The sequence below is a fragment of the Cuculus canorus genome, chromosome 7 (genome assembly GCF_017976375.1).
Source record: "Cuculus canorus isolate bCucCan1 chromosome 7, bCucCan1.pri, whole genome shotgun sequence".
NCBI lineage: Eukaryota > Metazoa > Chordata > Aves > Cuculiformes > Cuculidae > Cuculus > Cuculus canorus.
Genome location: NC_071407.1, coordinates 15573800 through 15590112, shown reverse-complemented (window position 1 = coordinate 15590112; position 16313 = coordinate 15573800). Strand labels below are relative to the sequence as shown.

General features: G+C 36.7%; 1 protein-coding gene across 1 annotated transcript in view; it reads right to left on the bottom strand.

Moving 5' to 3' along the window:
- Positions 1 to 16313, bottom strand: part of ADGRA1 (adhesion G protein-coupled receptor A1) — a 264781-nt gene that overhangs the window by 225026 nt on the left and 23442 nt on the right. Inside the window, exon 2 of the mRNA XM_054071764.1 lies at positions 6 to 77. Coding sequence (XP_053927739.1) covers positions 6 to 77 — 72 coding nt within the window. The remainder of the gene's footprint in view (positions 1 to 5; positions 78 to 16313) is intronic.

Here is a 16313-nt window from a genome sequence, read left to right as displayed (position 1 = left end):
CTCACAGTCTCTCCAGGGATCTCAGTCCGAAGAAGGAGCCATTCTTCAACCATAAGATCTTGTTGTTACTCAGAATCCTACAAGAAGTCAGGAGAGAATACGTTTAATAGAACATGTTAATTCCACTGATTAAAAACATGTAATTATAGCAAATGACTGCTCTGTAAAATAATAATCACAAAATTCTCTGCTTCATGTACATTCTCACCTCATAGCAGTAAATAAAGATTACCACTTCCTGAAGTGCATAGCTTCTTCTTTATTAAATTAAAGCACATTCAAGAAAGATGTCAACAAATGAATTTTGGCTTCAGCTTGAAAACTGAAACGGTGATAAAAGCCCACACTTCACCAGTAGATTCTAAATTACCACTTGAAAAGTACACGTTTGGGCTTCCCAGTCAGCTAAAAGGCTTGTGAAACAAGGGACGTGTTAAAAACTGTTCCAGTAGATTAGAGGACAATACCGTGTAAGGGATGTGCAAAGAATGATACCATCAATGACTGATACAGAAAAATTTCTATAGGAGAGACAAACAAAAAACCACCCCTTTGCCACAAAAGCAGACTAGTCAAAAAATGTTTTCGTATTGCAACCTCTGCATAGTAGAAATTTAGTAATTAAGCCGTGCCTGGCCCCTCAAGTACCATCACCACCAAGTACACATGCAAACTGGCCCTGCATGCAAGCTACTGAAAAAGTTGACGATTCTTCCTCTTTGTATTAAACTACTGTTGACGTCACAAGTGGCTGGCTCTAGCTTAGTGACTTTTCACCGCTATATTTTCCCAGCTATTTCAGAAATAATATAATAAGAACATGCACTCATTCTGAAGATATTACCACCTTTAAAAACCTTATACTATACCAAAGAAATGCAATTTGGTTTAGAAGCTCAAGAAATTGTTTTGCTAAACAGATCTAATGATTATGTAATGTGCAGAAGAAATCTTTGTCTCTGAAAAAAATCTAACTCTAGCTGCTTCAGAAATTAGTCTTTTAAAGTAACATTTACAATACATTATACTTCTCTAGTGCACAAAATTCCATGTCAAAATAAAAGACATAGCTTGCAATACAGACAGAAATAAAAAAATTTCAAAAGAATCTTTACGCATTTAACTAGCGAACTTGAGAATTTGGCAAAGTTTTAGAAAATTCTATAACATGAGAATATCTTAACTTGTCTCACTCTTACCATTTCCCACTGCATATGAATAGTAAGTGCTTTGCCCTAGCATATACCTAGTATAAAAAAAATCTCAAGTCTAGATGCAAAAGACAACATATAATACCGACCCACATTGAAACAGACAATAATTATTTATGTAGGAAGGTTAAAATACTGTAATGTTAGTAAGATTTGGAGATTTTTACAAGTTATTTTTAAAATGCATCAATAAAGGTGTAAATACATTTTGATGCAATTTGACAGCCCATCCTCACAGAACATGGAGAACAGAGGAGCTCAGGTCTGACTTGTGTGTTATTATACTGCATTGTTAATGAATACACTTGTGCAGCAACATTACTGCTCATCCAGAACCAGTCAGGATAACTGGCAAATAGCAACTGGGGTTTGATCATGAATACTTAAACCCAGGCATCTGAAAGCCCACAGAAGTTTATGCTTATGATAAAAATTAAATATGCTCCAATATACGCACAGTCTATCGCCAACAGTTAAGAAATTCCACGTCTCACGAGATCTCTCTTCTACTTCTCAGATTAAAATGCATGCATATGACATTAAACATTCCTCTAATCTACCAACTCTTCACTACCATCTAACACTATCTTCCAGCAGGGATAGAATGAAAGGCTGAATTTGTCTTATTAGTCACATTTTCTGAACTTTTGAGATGCCCACAGAGTGATTAAATTGTTTTAAAATTCTGAATATCTAAACTAGGAAATTTAAATATATGAAATGCTCCATTACTTTAATCTGTTCTTTTATTCATCTTCTCTTCCGAGGCCACACAGAACTTTTGTCAGTCAAGAGAAAGTGAAGTCCCAAAATCAAAATTGGCTGGGGTTGGGAAGTCTAATATCATGAATTCCACTTCATATTGGGTCATTTGGTTATATGCCGTGTTACAGACAGACCATCTTTGAGGTCTATTACAATGACATTAGATATAAATATTATATTTGGACTCTTCTGCATAGCCTGATTTTCAAAGATACATGTGCTTCAGAACTCATATCTGGCTTAGACTCAAGTATTTCTGTCTTTGAAAAATTTTCTTGGTGTCAATTTGTTTTTCCAGACTTCTATTCATTCTGCCCAGAAAAAGAGGGCAGCCTGAACTTTGCTGGCAACTCCATGAAAATGCAGCACAAGTCAGCAGCACACGAGTCTCCTACTCTCTGCCTCTGGGTCTCTTTCTGTATGGCTCTACGTGTGTAGACTGAAACCAGTATCATTAATCTACATAAAACAAACTCCTGGAAATTGAAGAGTACTATCTATCTAGTAATAAATCACAAGATTAAGCAGAACATTTAGTTCATAAATAGAACACGAGTAAACATAGCTCATGTTCTGCAATAGTGCTATCTCAATTAGTCATTTGCTTTTATTTTTCTGAAAGATAAACTGAGTCCTGAGAAATATAGCAGGCACCACAGAAATTAAAAAAAAAAAAACCAAAGCAAAACAAAACATAGACCTTAACTATGTAAGTTTGAGTTTCTAAATGAAACCTTTGAAATCTTTATACCAGACTTTCACAGAGACTTTCACACACAGATCAGATTTCAAAAATTAAGTTTCCTTCAGTGCCTTCTCTTCCCTACAGTGCCAAATAAAATTCAGGTTCTATAAACAAAGTAATATGGGTATTATAGTTAAAATACAATTCTTTTTCTGTTCAGAAAATCACGGATTTAGAGAAACCTAGCTTCCAATAAGGCGGGAGCCGGGGCAGGGGTGGGGGGGAAGAAGTCTCTAAAAATCACTACAAGTTATCTACATTTCATTCAGCTGGTTGGTACACTGACTGGGAAGAATCCACCTGGTTTTAATCAGCTTTAGCAATGTCCGAGAACTTGCAAGAGGCTGCTGTTAAGAAAGATTTGGGTTGCATTGAAAACTGATTCTGTGAATACAATGAACAACTTCACTGGCAAACTTAAATCACATTATTTTTCATACAGTAATGAATCACTTGTTAATCTTTTGACACAACTCATAACAATCTTCCCTTCTGAGGACATTTGCTGTGGGAATGAGGCTACAAGGGAGGACGGTTTTTGTTACAATGTTCAATATACTAACTCAGAAATGAGGCTAAACTACAGATGATGAAAAATCTTTTTGAGCAATCAATGCCTGGTCAAACTGTGGTTCTTACTCTTGATGCTGAAATTACACAGAATATTTTTGTATATTCTTCAGAAAAGTAACAGAATAGACATGAAACGCATGAAGTGTGGCTGGAATACATAAGTATCTCTTCTCTCTTGAATACACTCACCTGCTTACAGGGACATACTTGTCATTAAGAGACCATTAAGAAATTTTGCAGGAAAAACAGAAACATGAAGAGCATCTTTTTCATGTACTTACAGATGTAAAGGTTTGGTGGATAAATACATGGAAAAGGTGCTGTTCATGTATTTGATTTTGGTAGTTTATAACATAATGTAACAAACTGATTTACTTATTTTAATAAAAGATTAAATATAGTTTGGAAAACGAATCACCACCACACCCCCACTATGATTAAGTATTTCTCACATTTTATTTATTCACATCATTCTCACTTGTCTTTTTTTTTCCTGATGTGCTAGTGAATCACAGCAACAAATATTGCTATTCATTGCAACTAGGCACCTGCTTTAAGCAATTATCAGTTTCTAGCAATGTGTTAAGGATCTCACATTTTAGATATTTTATTCCAAAGAGAGAAACACTAAGAAAATGAACACACTTTATTTCAGTGAAACTATTTTCCCAAATTAAAATCCACTTAAACTTCCACTTTTCTTTAAAAAAAAAGTTTCCTGGAGGAACTTTCTGAGAAGGTATTTATTTTACAGCTCAGTTTGCAAACTGTCTGTTGCTATGATCCAAATGCCCAAGTAACTGGGGATTAAATTAAATAAATATGGTGGTAAATAAATTAAAATGGTGGTATTTTCAACCCTACCTTTCATGGGATACATCTAACTAAAATAGTGCTGGGGTTTGCTCACTTCACGGACCCTTTGAAATCTCATGTCTCTGCTCCTTCTTCCAAGACACTTTGGAGGGAGTGTATTCGGAAGACACTAACTCTCCATAAAGTTTGTCCTCTCCTGGCCCTGTGAAGTCCTCCAGCACTATTCCTACAGACTCTGAATGGATATCCTTCGAACACCCTTTCTTGACTTGCAGTGACACCCTAAACCATGTATTTCATAGTCTCACAATGAAAATGAACTTCTCCAGTGGGTTGCAACACAGGCTGCATGTTATTTCATTCATCCTGCACTGGAAATAAACCAACCAACCTCACATGTACACAAGGACCAAAATCACACCAAGGAGCATACTAACAACTGAGAAGCATGGATGCTCAGTGAGGTATTACTTCCACTCTGTCCTGGACCTCTTAATCTAAATAAAAGGATGAATTGTTTTAATGGGCTACAAGCCACCTCTCAGATTTTCTTTCTGGTTCTTTCATTTGAATTATGCAAGCCACAAATCACAGTTTGCTTACATTGATGCTAAAACTTTTCTTTTTGTGAAACCATCTGAGGTGCAAAAAGACTTATCCCTGTGCAACAAAGGCTCACTCATTCAAGTCTAAAATATGTCCAGTATATGACAATCTACTGGAGTATTTAAAAAAGTATCAAACAAAAAGCTCTCAATCATAACACAAACTTCAATTTCCTGCAACACCTGAAGCAGAAAGAAAGAATCTTTTTACCATGCCTTCAAAGTCAATGGACTTGGATTCACCTGAGATTAAAGAGGAAACAAATTCCACAGCTGAGGCTTCTTGAGTGAGATGTTACTGCATCCCATCCAGTAAAGCCTAAAGACTGTGGGCTCATGCAGCAGTGTGTCCACCGAGAGAGCAGATCTCAAATAACTGAATCCAAGAACAGCAAGACGTTTAGATGAATACTGTTCCCAAATGCACAGTGTACATAGAAGGAAGTGTGACCCATTAACAAAAATATGTATTTCCTCTGATAATATTCGCAGGGAAAACAAACAATAAAAAAAAACACAGGCAAAAAAAACCCCACCCAAACTTCACGTAAAAACAGTAAAACGTCGACTTCCACCTGAAAGTTGACAATGTAAAAGAGGACACTTGACCAAGTCCTGTGCCTAGCTGACAGAAAAGGTGAAAAAACAGTGCCTAGAAAATTAATCCTCCTGGAATCCTTTCTTCAAGGCCTGCTCACTGAGACCAGCTGAAGTACTACAGTAGGCACCAACCAGGAGACCAACCGTATCTGCCTCTGCTGTGTGCTTCCCTCTTAATTCCTGTTTGGTTTTCCACTTCCCCAGTAAAAAGGTGTGTTAGATGGATATCCAAGATAATTTGACAAAATATAGAAAGATCAGTTCATTACGCATATCTGGGATCTCTTCACTGGGGTTGTGTTAAGGAATTGTGTTTCAAGTTATGCAGTTTCTCTTACATACTAATGTAAGTTCAAGTACAGGGAAATAGCTTTTATTTTAAAATAAAAATTGAGGTACTAATAGTAGATAATCATTTTACATGGAAACCTGATAACAGTTGACATGTTGCCATTTAAGCTGTTTGTTCTCTTTACGCATGGTATATGGTTAGACGGAAAAGAAGCGTGAGCAGACATTGTATGAAATACTTGGACACAATGCTGGGGAAAATTGTGTGAGAAAAGTATTCAATTTCTTTATGGTACCAGAAAAAGACTAGAATCATCTATATTGAAATACTACAGTGTAAAGGAAAACTATTTTTAAGGTTTTAAAATCCTTCTCAGTAAACCAGAACATTGTTAATTCCCACAACATCCATAATTCATTGAGAGTTGCACCATAAAAACAAATTAAGTAGGACCTTGCACCACAAAATGACAGGAACAGAGAGGAAAAAAGAATGCCTGCTTTTTGTACTACATAGGTAGAGACATATGGAACTATCATAAAATACAGGTAGTAAATTTTTTCCCTCCAAACTGAAGATCAAAGCTGACCTACTAAGTCTTTGACAGATAATATAAGAATTATACAGATTAACTGGGATAAAAGTCATAGAACAATAAGAGAACTGACTGAAGAAGAAAGAAAAATGACCGAGCAATATTGACAGCTCACTAGATTACGATATTGAGAGCTCACTAGATTAATGGGGTGTGGCAGACACCGACATATTTTGATAATCAAACAGAAAGGAGGAAAAACTTGTAAGAATATGAGATTTATCAATTCATTATATATCACTATTTGTATACAGTAATTTATAGTGGCTGCTAGACTATCTGACTCTGAGAACCTCAGAACTTTAAAAAGATGATTTATCAGAATACTATAGATGTATGTAAGGGTCTCAACAGGCACCTCCCTTCCCTAAAGGGATTGTGGCCTGTTGTATTGTTTTTCCAAAATAAAGAAAGTGTGTCAAAATTCTTAAAAAGAATCATAAAAAAAATCCTATAGAAGGTTAGTTGTTAGACCCATTCACTTGCAGCATAACCAATCCCAACCACTCGTGAAAACAGAAAAATATTCAAAAATTACTTTCAGTTGTAAACAGTGAGTTACATGTGGCAAAAAACCCCAAACAGCTATAGCCAAGGAAGAAATAGCAACGTAATAATTATCCTTCTAATTGGAACAGTACCAACTAAGCAGGTATTTCCAGATCTTGATATTATTTGATGATAGCAAGGAACCAAGAAACACCAATATAAGCACCAAGTAATTTCCTTGTAGGTAATTATTTATTTAAATTAAAATCCTTCCAAAAGTGCAAAGAAATGCTAATGGTCTTTCATATATTTAATGGAACATAGGGAAAACTGTAGCTTACCACTCATGTTTTAGAAACACAATACTGCTTTTGTGGAAAATCACTCGTCAATAACCTCACTTTCAGTAATTCAAAATATAAGGCAAACCTCTTATTTTTTTCATTGTTTCAGTGTTTTTACTGGTGGCTTTTCAGTTTTCTTACTGGTGGCTGGTCCTCTTAGGTGATATAAGAGACTGCTACATCACATTCGAAATAAGAAAATCAGAGAGTTCTTGCATAAGTCATTACACCAACTGATTTAATTAACTAAAATCGAATATTGAAGAGCATTTTTTGTATAAGTAACATTACAATTCAAACAGTAAAACAAAACACCATCATTGCTCGCAGCACACAAAACTCATCCTCTCCTAATACTGGTTCCGTAGTATTACTGTATTAACAAAAGGAAGCAACAAGGTCACTCTCAAGTTGAAATCTTAATAAGATTTCTTAACAGTGGGGAAGTTAAAGAGCTCCCAGCTTTTGAAACAAGCCCCTTCCACTACAGGGTGATATTCATTAACTGAACAGAACAAGAAGCAGCAGGAATCAAAGCATCACTAATAGGACTGTAAGTACTTCAGAAAAGAGATGTGGTTGTCTATTCTATGACTTCTGAAAAGCAACAGCAAATTTCTGAACTAGATGATCCTCTTAAGCAGAGTATTTTTTTCCACAAGAACTTTAAGACATCAGGCTTGTATCTTTAGAACAGTGAAGACCCAAAGTTTCATACAGGATTCTAGGCTCAAAGTAGAATCAATTGTATCAAATAAAATCAATACCTGGAAAACTTGTGTCATTAGTGGATGAGTGCAGAAAAAGGCCTGACAATATAAACAGTGTGTGGAATAAAATTGCAGTGCTATTTCCTGAAAGCATAGAATATTGAAGTGAAGATATAAAAATGTGATGAATCATTACTATTTTACTACATGTACATATATTTATAACACGATTAAACTGTCTGGATAAATCTTGCTTTTACAAGATTTGAATTGGAATGAAGATAAATTTTTGAAATGTAATCTAAAAAAACCTAACACATGATCTTTTGATAAAGATGCATTTTCATTACATCCTTTAGAAGAGAGAGTTCTATCCAAGTGAACTTCTGGACTATGCCACTGTACCTATCATGTGCATGGTCTTTAACCAAAAGACAGTTATGTGTGTTTAACTTTCTGTGATGAGTCCTACTGAGTCTAGCAGAATTATTTACATGAATTAAATTTATCACTGCATTAATTTTTGAGGATCAAAGATTCTATTGTCAATATTTTCTTTGGAGAAAGGGAGGAGTCGTTCAAAGCTCTCTCTACAATGAGAAGGAAATCCTTACATCAACTTTCAATAAAGCACTATTTCTAAGAGCATATGTAGGCAGTCACTGACAGCAGGGATTGCATGTCTTATCATTCCTGGTTTTGCCTTTGACTCACTGCACAGCCTTCATTCAATCAAAAAAAAACCCACAAGTTCTTCACTGAGTAAGTTGCGTAGTATGCAAATGGATTTAAGGATATTGTTTATAGGAGAATTAGCTTTTGATTTGCTTGTCATTCAACTCTGTTGTCATTATGGGAAATTACATCCTTATATTTGTTTCTCATTCAAACTTTCATACAATTCACTGATATCTACAGTGCAGGAGGAGGAGAGCAGTTGAGTGAATAATACAGAAGCACAATGTGAAGATTTGAGCATTTCAGTGTGCTTGGCACCAATCAGACAAACAAGAGCCTGAGCAGCAGCCAACCTGGGGAAATGGGCTTTAAATAAAGTTGCTGGGGGAGGGGAACCTCAATCCATCCCGATCCTACGAGTTTGATACCAGTGCCAGCAATAGATATCCAGAGGCTGGAGAAGAAATACAGCTCAGCAGGAGAGCACCTGAAGAGCCACACAAAGGAATTCCAGGCACTGCAGCCAGTAAATCAGCTTCATCAGGGGCTCGACTTAAATCCCCCTATACAAACATATGTGCCACGTGGAATAAACCAGAGAAGTTAGAGACACGCACACACCTGCAGCGCTACACTCTTATTGGCATCATGGAGACGTGGTGGGATGGCTCCTATGACTGGAGTGTTGGAATGGAAGGATACAGGCTCTTCAGGATGGACAGGCAGGGGAAACAAGGAGGGGGCCTCTCTGGAAGCAAACAGGAGACCTGATTACCCAGGGTATGGAGAAGGCTGAAGTACTCAACAACTTTTTTTGCCCCAGTCTTCTCTGGCAAGTGCTATAGCCATACTGCCCAAGATCAAGTTCTAGACCATCTAACGAACCTGAAGATGCACAAGTCCATGGGACCTGATGAGATGCCTCCACAGGTCCTGAGGGAATTGGCAGATGAAGTTGCTAAGCCACTATCCATCATAGTTGAGAAGTCGTGGCAGTCTGGTGAAGGTCCACCGGCTAGAAAAGGGCAAACGTAGCTTCCATTTTAAAAAACAGGGAAAAAAGGAAGACCTGGGGACCTAAAGGCCAGTCAATCTCACCTCTGTGCCCAGCAAGATCATGGAGCATTTCCTCCTGGAAACCCTGCTGATGTACACAGAAAATAAGGAGGTGATTGGTGACAATCATGCCTGATGAATTTGGTGGCCTTCTACAATGGGATTACAGTGTTGGTAAATAAGGGAAGAGCAACTGATATCATGTACTTTGACACTGTCCCAACCTTGTCTCTAAACTGGAGAGACATGGATTGACAGATGGACTACTGAGTGCATAAGGAACTGACTGACTGGATGGATGCATTTAAAGAGTTGTGGTGATCAGCTCAATGTCCAAGAGGAGACAACTGACAAGCAGTGTTCCTTAGGGTTTAGTACTGGGACCAGCACTGTTCAACTTCTTTGTCAGGGACATGGATAGTGGGATTGAGCGTACCCACAGCAAGTTTGCTGACACCACCAAGCTTTGTTCTGCGGTTGATGCACTAGAGGGAAGGGATGCCATTCAGAGGGACCTTGACTGGATGATCTTTAAGGTCCCTTCCAACCCCAACAACTCTTGAGTCTTACCTCTGAAGAGGTAAGTAAAGGGTGGTAAAGGGCAATATGACCTCCTTAATAAAATGGGCTAAAAGATAAGCTTCCCTTAAAACATTTGGGAAAGCAATTCTCAACCCGTATAATGAAGGTAACACAAGAGCAATCATCTCCAAGTACATCTACCTCTCGGCTTCCAAGTTAAATGGTCAATGACAGTCTCACTTGTGATTTGTCTTTTTTTAATCTTAGCCTCAAGTGTTACCTATCAGCTCAGGTACTTAAAAGTTATTTTCCCAAGGCTGCGCTATTCAATATTTGATGGTCTTTCCATTTTAGTTATATCCTCAATCTTTGAAATAAAGCTTTCAGCACAACTGTTCAAAACACTGATATAAATAATACAAACAAAGAAAAGTAACATTTGGACTAACTTGCGTCACACAACTTTTTCCTACCTTGCTTTGTTTTTGTTCATTTCACATTAGTCAGTGTTCAGCCCATTCAACCACCTTTTGTTTGATACTCGATTGCGAATATTCAGCTTTACCTCACAGCATTCATTTCTGCCAAATGACTCCTAAAACATTAGCTGTACAACAACAGTAGCTGACTGCATTGCTTTTACAATAATAAACTCTGGCAGCAATATCCACAAGGAATTCCAAAGCCTTTGTAGAGGAACATGTCCTGAAGCTATCACAGCCATGTTAAATGAAGCTTGGTTATTCATAATGGTTTCCCAATTCAATTCTTTTAGTGGTTTTTAAAGTTTTCCTAAAATAATGATGACAGAATAATTTATTAATTTTTCAGAAGTGTCTTCAGATCCTTGAATAAATAATGAGAGTGATAGCACCTTTCAGGGATGCCTGAAATTACACGAAAGGAGCTTGCTAAAGTGAGATCAGTTGCACTTCCTTATTTTTTAAAATCACAGGCTGTATACAAGAAAAACAGGAGAAATAGAAGGCACAAAAGAAAAAAAGCAGGGACAGGGAAAAGAGTGTAGCTATGAGTACTAATGAAGCAAAACAACTAAAGGAAAGGAAAATAAAGATTGTCTCTTCTGACACACACACAATTCAACAGCTATTTATTAAACTGGTCCAAAAGTGATACACAACTTGTGCTCCTTAGGAAAGCAGTGACCTGTTTGAAGTTAAGTAGAATGACAAAAAAGAAGCAGGTCCTTAAATTTCTAAAACAAATAGCTCAGACATTCATTCTTTGGGCAAGCCACTTTTACAGTAATGGACAGCTGGGTGTACCAGTATGGAAGATGGATACATCATTCATCAAAGACCAGAAAGTGCAGAGCGCAACAGTTGCATTAACAGCCAAAATCAGCATGGATACCCATCTATTTCTTTTCCACTAAACCGCATTTTTTTATTTGATAACTGTAGTACGTGCAACACATGTAGTGGTTATTTCTTTACTGATTATCCACACAACTGACACTTATCAGATCATCATTTTGTGCTTACTGTGTTAGCACATAAGATGGCTACTAGTATTTAAGGCAGCAAGTTTCTAGTATAGATACTTAGCATTACTGGATTTAGATTGAAACCATGTAGTATTTCCTAAAGGCTGCGTAGGTCCAGCTAGAGGACAAAAAAAAAAAAAATTAATCCACATGAGAAAGAAAAGTCTATAACATACACACTGTGGATTATCAAATAACGACTGTAACAACGTATTTCTATGCTGTTTCAATCCATTTTCCCTTCACAATATGGTATTTACAATTACTAAAGAGAGAGTAAACATGATAATCTTCCTTCAAACTTCATTTAAATATCCAGTTCTGTTCTGTTTTCTGTATTTGGCTAACTTCAGTAGTCCTCGCTAGTTAAGTTCCTTTCTCTAGAATTTGCTTACTTACCTTCTATCATACTCCAACATCTTATAGAATATCAGAAAAGCACTTAAAGAGATCAAGAGATTTGACATCACAAATTAGCTTAAATAGGTGCCACAAATAGTTAAAAGACACCCGAAGTTCTCCTCTAAAAGCTTTCTGAACACTGTGTATTAAAGATTAGGTAAAAGCAGGAGTTTCATTTCCAAAAATAAACTTTAAAAACTGTAACACCAGAGCCAAGGTATACTTTAAAAATGATTACTCACTCTAATCTTTGTAACTGGCATTTTTTTTCTAAATAAAAGAATTCTCATTCCAAGCCCTTCACTAATAGCTATCTATTGTGATACACGTACATCTAAAAACCATTACCACGCTGTGTGCACTGGAATTTTTTTTTATATGTTAAAAGTCTAAACTAAACTGGCTTTGTATAGCCAGAATCAAAAGGAGGTGTAGAAAAGGAAAGGGCAGCATCTTCTTTTGTCCTTTTTTATTATTCCAATATGCATACTAGAGGATATATAAACATATCATTCCTTACTCTGAAAGGTATTTTCCTTGGCCAACAAAATTTTCTTAGCCTTCTTCAAGGAAACAGATTTTCAAATATTTAAAATGGCAAACTGTCTAATAAATGATGCTGAATGCCAAAGTTTATTTTTCATTGCAAAGCCTTCTCTCACTGGTTTCAGCAGAATGGAACTAGGGCTATTTTTATTTTGCAATAACCTATCTGGATAAGAATACGGGACATGAATAAACACAGAATTTCAAGCTCTCTCCACTTCCAGTGCAAAACAACATAGGTATCAAGAACAATTAGATCACAAGCAAAGGAATAACGGAAAGAAAAATATTTAAACTTTCACATAGGCTTTATGATCAAGAATGGTGTCATAGAAGCAAAAAATTAGACCAGAAGCTGTATTGTGCTTTGTTTTATAAAGCACACCCGAGTATTCTTTACCCTTAAAATTACACCCATTTATGTAAGTATTATTATTTCACACACAGTGAATCAAAAGTACCAGAAAGAGAATTATTCATGCGGTTTTAAACTTGTGGCTGAGTTGGCAACAAAATCAAATTTCCGGCGTTTCAGGCTACAACTCTGAGCAAGCGACTCTTCTTCCCACCTCACTGATTTCAACCTGAGCATTACGTTGAATGAGAATTACATACTTAAGAATTACCATGAGAGCAAAAATTGTGAGCAAGAATTAGCTGAGATGCATGAGTCAGCTTAGGAAAGCTTAAGACAACTCCAGCTGCACTTGTTTAGGCAAAGCTAATTTCACCTCTAAGACTGAGCTTCTTATTAAATCACTATGTACAAAAACTGACACACATACATATATTCATTTTACAGATTCCATTAAACTAGTTATGGTTCAGTAAAGCACTATCTCATCTCTCTGGGAAAGATTTCTTGGTGCTTTTTCTGTTAAGTGTGAAACAGCTGAAACATGAAGCTCAGCTATGAAACGTCTCTGAGCAAAAGGGCAGAAAAAGCAGTGGTTCCTCCTGGGGACACCCTCTGACCCAGCAATAGATGGGAAGGGGCTCTTCTGAGCAGAGAAACAGAAAATCTCAAAGCAAAGACCAAGTTTATTTTGTCTGTAAACCATCACCATCTCACATTAAAATTTAAGTACCTACCTTTGTAAGAAATACACTCAGGAATTTGCTCAAAGAACAATGTGCCACAATAACAAATGGCAGCATCATTTCAGCAAGCATTTGCAATCCTAGACGGGGTAAGGGTCACTTCCAGTTTTGTCAGCATTAAGCTACACACAGACCACATCAGTGACCCTAAAAACCATTATACACAGGTTATCACACATGATCGTGTCTCTGTTAATGCCAGAGTGTTTCATAAACCTCTCTGGAAAACCAGTGCCTTCTCTGTGTTGCCTAAGGAATATTCAACTGTGCTTGAAAGGGGCATTCCCTAACTGTAACTGGTATAATTTGGTAGAAATACAGGGATTGCTTGATTCAAGCAGACAAGATTAAAGGATGGGAATATAGCACAGAGAGTATTGACTTTGCAAAGTCAAGCCATAAAGACTGAAATCACTTCCACTTCATAGACGCTGTGTACCAAAAGATCTGAAAAATAAAACAAGAAAATCTGAGTGCTGATCCACGTAAACTTAAAGACAGCAGCAAACAAATCCTGCCTGAGAATGCATCTACAGAACTCCATCAAGGTGTCAGGTGTCTGCTGCATTCTCACCTCCCTCTTCAGTGTAGGAGATAAATAAAAAAGATTGCTGGACTTCATGGCATCTTTACAGAGTGCTTTAAGTACTTGGGTTTGAAAGGAAGATTTTGACTGTCAAAATTTCTTTACATATAATCTATACACATATTTGAAAGGCACAAGGCTGGAAAATTTATGGCCATTCTTGTAAATTAAGATGACAACTGAACCCAGCATACGGCGAGTACTTTCATTTAATGGGTGCCACAGCTCACAACAGTGTCTGCATTTAGAATTGGTGCAGGAAGGGTTAAATCAGCTGCCACTTGGTGAAATTCTGATATTGAGTTTTATATAGATACCTGGCTACCAGAGGCAATGAAAAATTGTGGTGGCATTCATTGACCTTTTATCCAGACCTAAGACTGTCTGACAGGAAGACTGTTAAGTCAGTCTGTCAATTATAAACTACCAATCTGTTCTCACTCTGATCAACTAAATAATCTATGATATTAAAACCAAAAACTCCACCTATACGTACCTTGGCAATAAGCCTCATGAAAACATTTGGTGTCGGATAAGGTTTTGAGCTTGCACTGACCTTTTACAGCTGTGATAAACCACCGTTACCATGGCTTCTGCAACCATAAATCTATCTTAAATGTAGACAAAATCACATTTGCAGTTATGGCTTGTACTCCAAAATAAGATGGTTACTCTTGTAAACCTTTTAAAGACTATTTATAAACTTGATTTCAGAATTTTAAGGCCCTACTGCTAGCACTAGAGCTTGAAATCAGATCAGCTTGTTCAAGTTCAACTATCAAGAAAGAACAGAGGGGGTAATAATTATAATAAAACAGCAAAATTAATGCCTAGCAACTTCCTGAAATATCTTAGAATTGAACTGAATAAAAGAGACAAATACTAATTTCATTTGGAGATTGTAAACAAAATATAAAACCCATTCAAAATGCAGTGGACACTACCTGAACAAGCAAGACAAGTATTTTCAAGGTTTTACAGATTTCACCACAAACCCTGATTCTCTCTAAATGGATTAGTGCTCTTCAAAATGCCAAACCTGGAGACAGTTATTTTTCTTCTATTTGTCTCTATATTGCATATTTATAAAGCTAGTGACATTATTAAGTATCAAGCAATACAAGTTATAAAATTCCTTTGCATGTGACTATAAAGCAACAACAGAAAGGTTGTTCTGTGCATTGTACTTTGTTATGGGCCATTTTATTTAAGACATCTCTTATCTTGGGTATTATTTCTGCTTTTGCACCTTACAGACTGAAAAGAATAATTTTAAGAGAGGTTTCCAAGCAAGAATGACTTCATACCTGAGCCTGCCACTTTCAATCATGTTAGTTATATTGATTTAACACTTGAATCTGCCACTCCTACTCATACTGAATATCACCAACTAGCTACGCAAGTCTCACCAAAATCTGGAATGTCAGTTTATAAATCTTCACAATTCTAGGCAATCACTTACCAAAATACACTCTTTGCACAGAGCTAGAATATTCTCTGAGTACCCATTTTACCAGTGCAGAGTATCAATGCATGTGCTTTAGAAACAGAATCAGAACAAGCTCTTGCCTCCCTCAGCTCAGCACCTGAGGAATTATCTCAGTACCTACAGCAAAATAGGAGGAGAGGTTCTGGTCTACAGCAAACAGCCACAAGAGGGCAAGGAGAGAAGACCCAGGACAGAGGCAACTGAGGCAAATAACTGGATCAGATTGGAATTACAAAAATTAATTCACTTTTTATCACTTCCTCACACTTTTCAGATTTCAGTATTCTCTTCAGAAATACCTGAGAAATAGACGTTTCAATGAACGTCCCAGCAAGTTCCACCATAGTCACCATACTCAAATGAAGAACAGATTTAGTAAACTAATGAGAGGTACATGACTTTAACTACTTGATCACTCTTCTTCTGAAGAATCCATGGTTGTAATTTTATCCAAATGATACACCAGAACTATAAAAAACTCCTTGGCCCACAATCTGGATCATCTCACTCCCATCTGTGAATCATCAGCTAACCACTGACTAGTCAGCAGTTACACATTTTAGGTAGCAATTTATTACATAATTTTTTAAAAATATATAAAAAATTATTGTAGGCATTAAGAGGAATGCAAGAATAAGATTAACAGATTTCTTATTTAGCTTGAACACAACTTATATGATA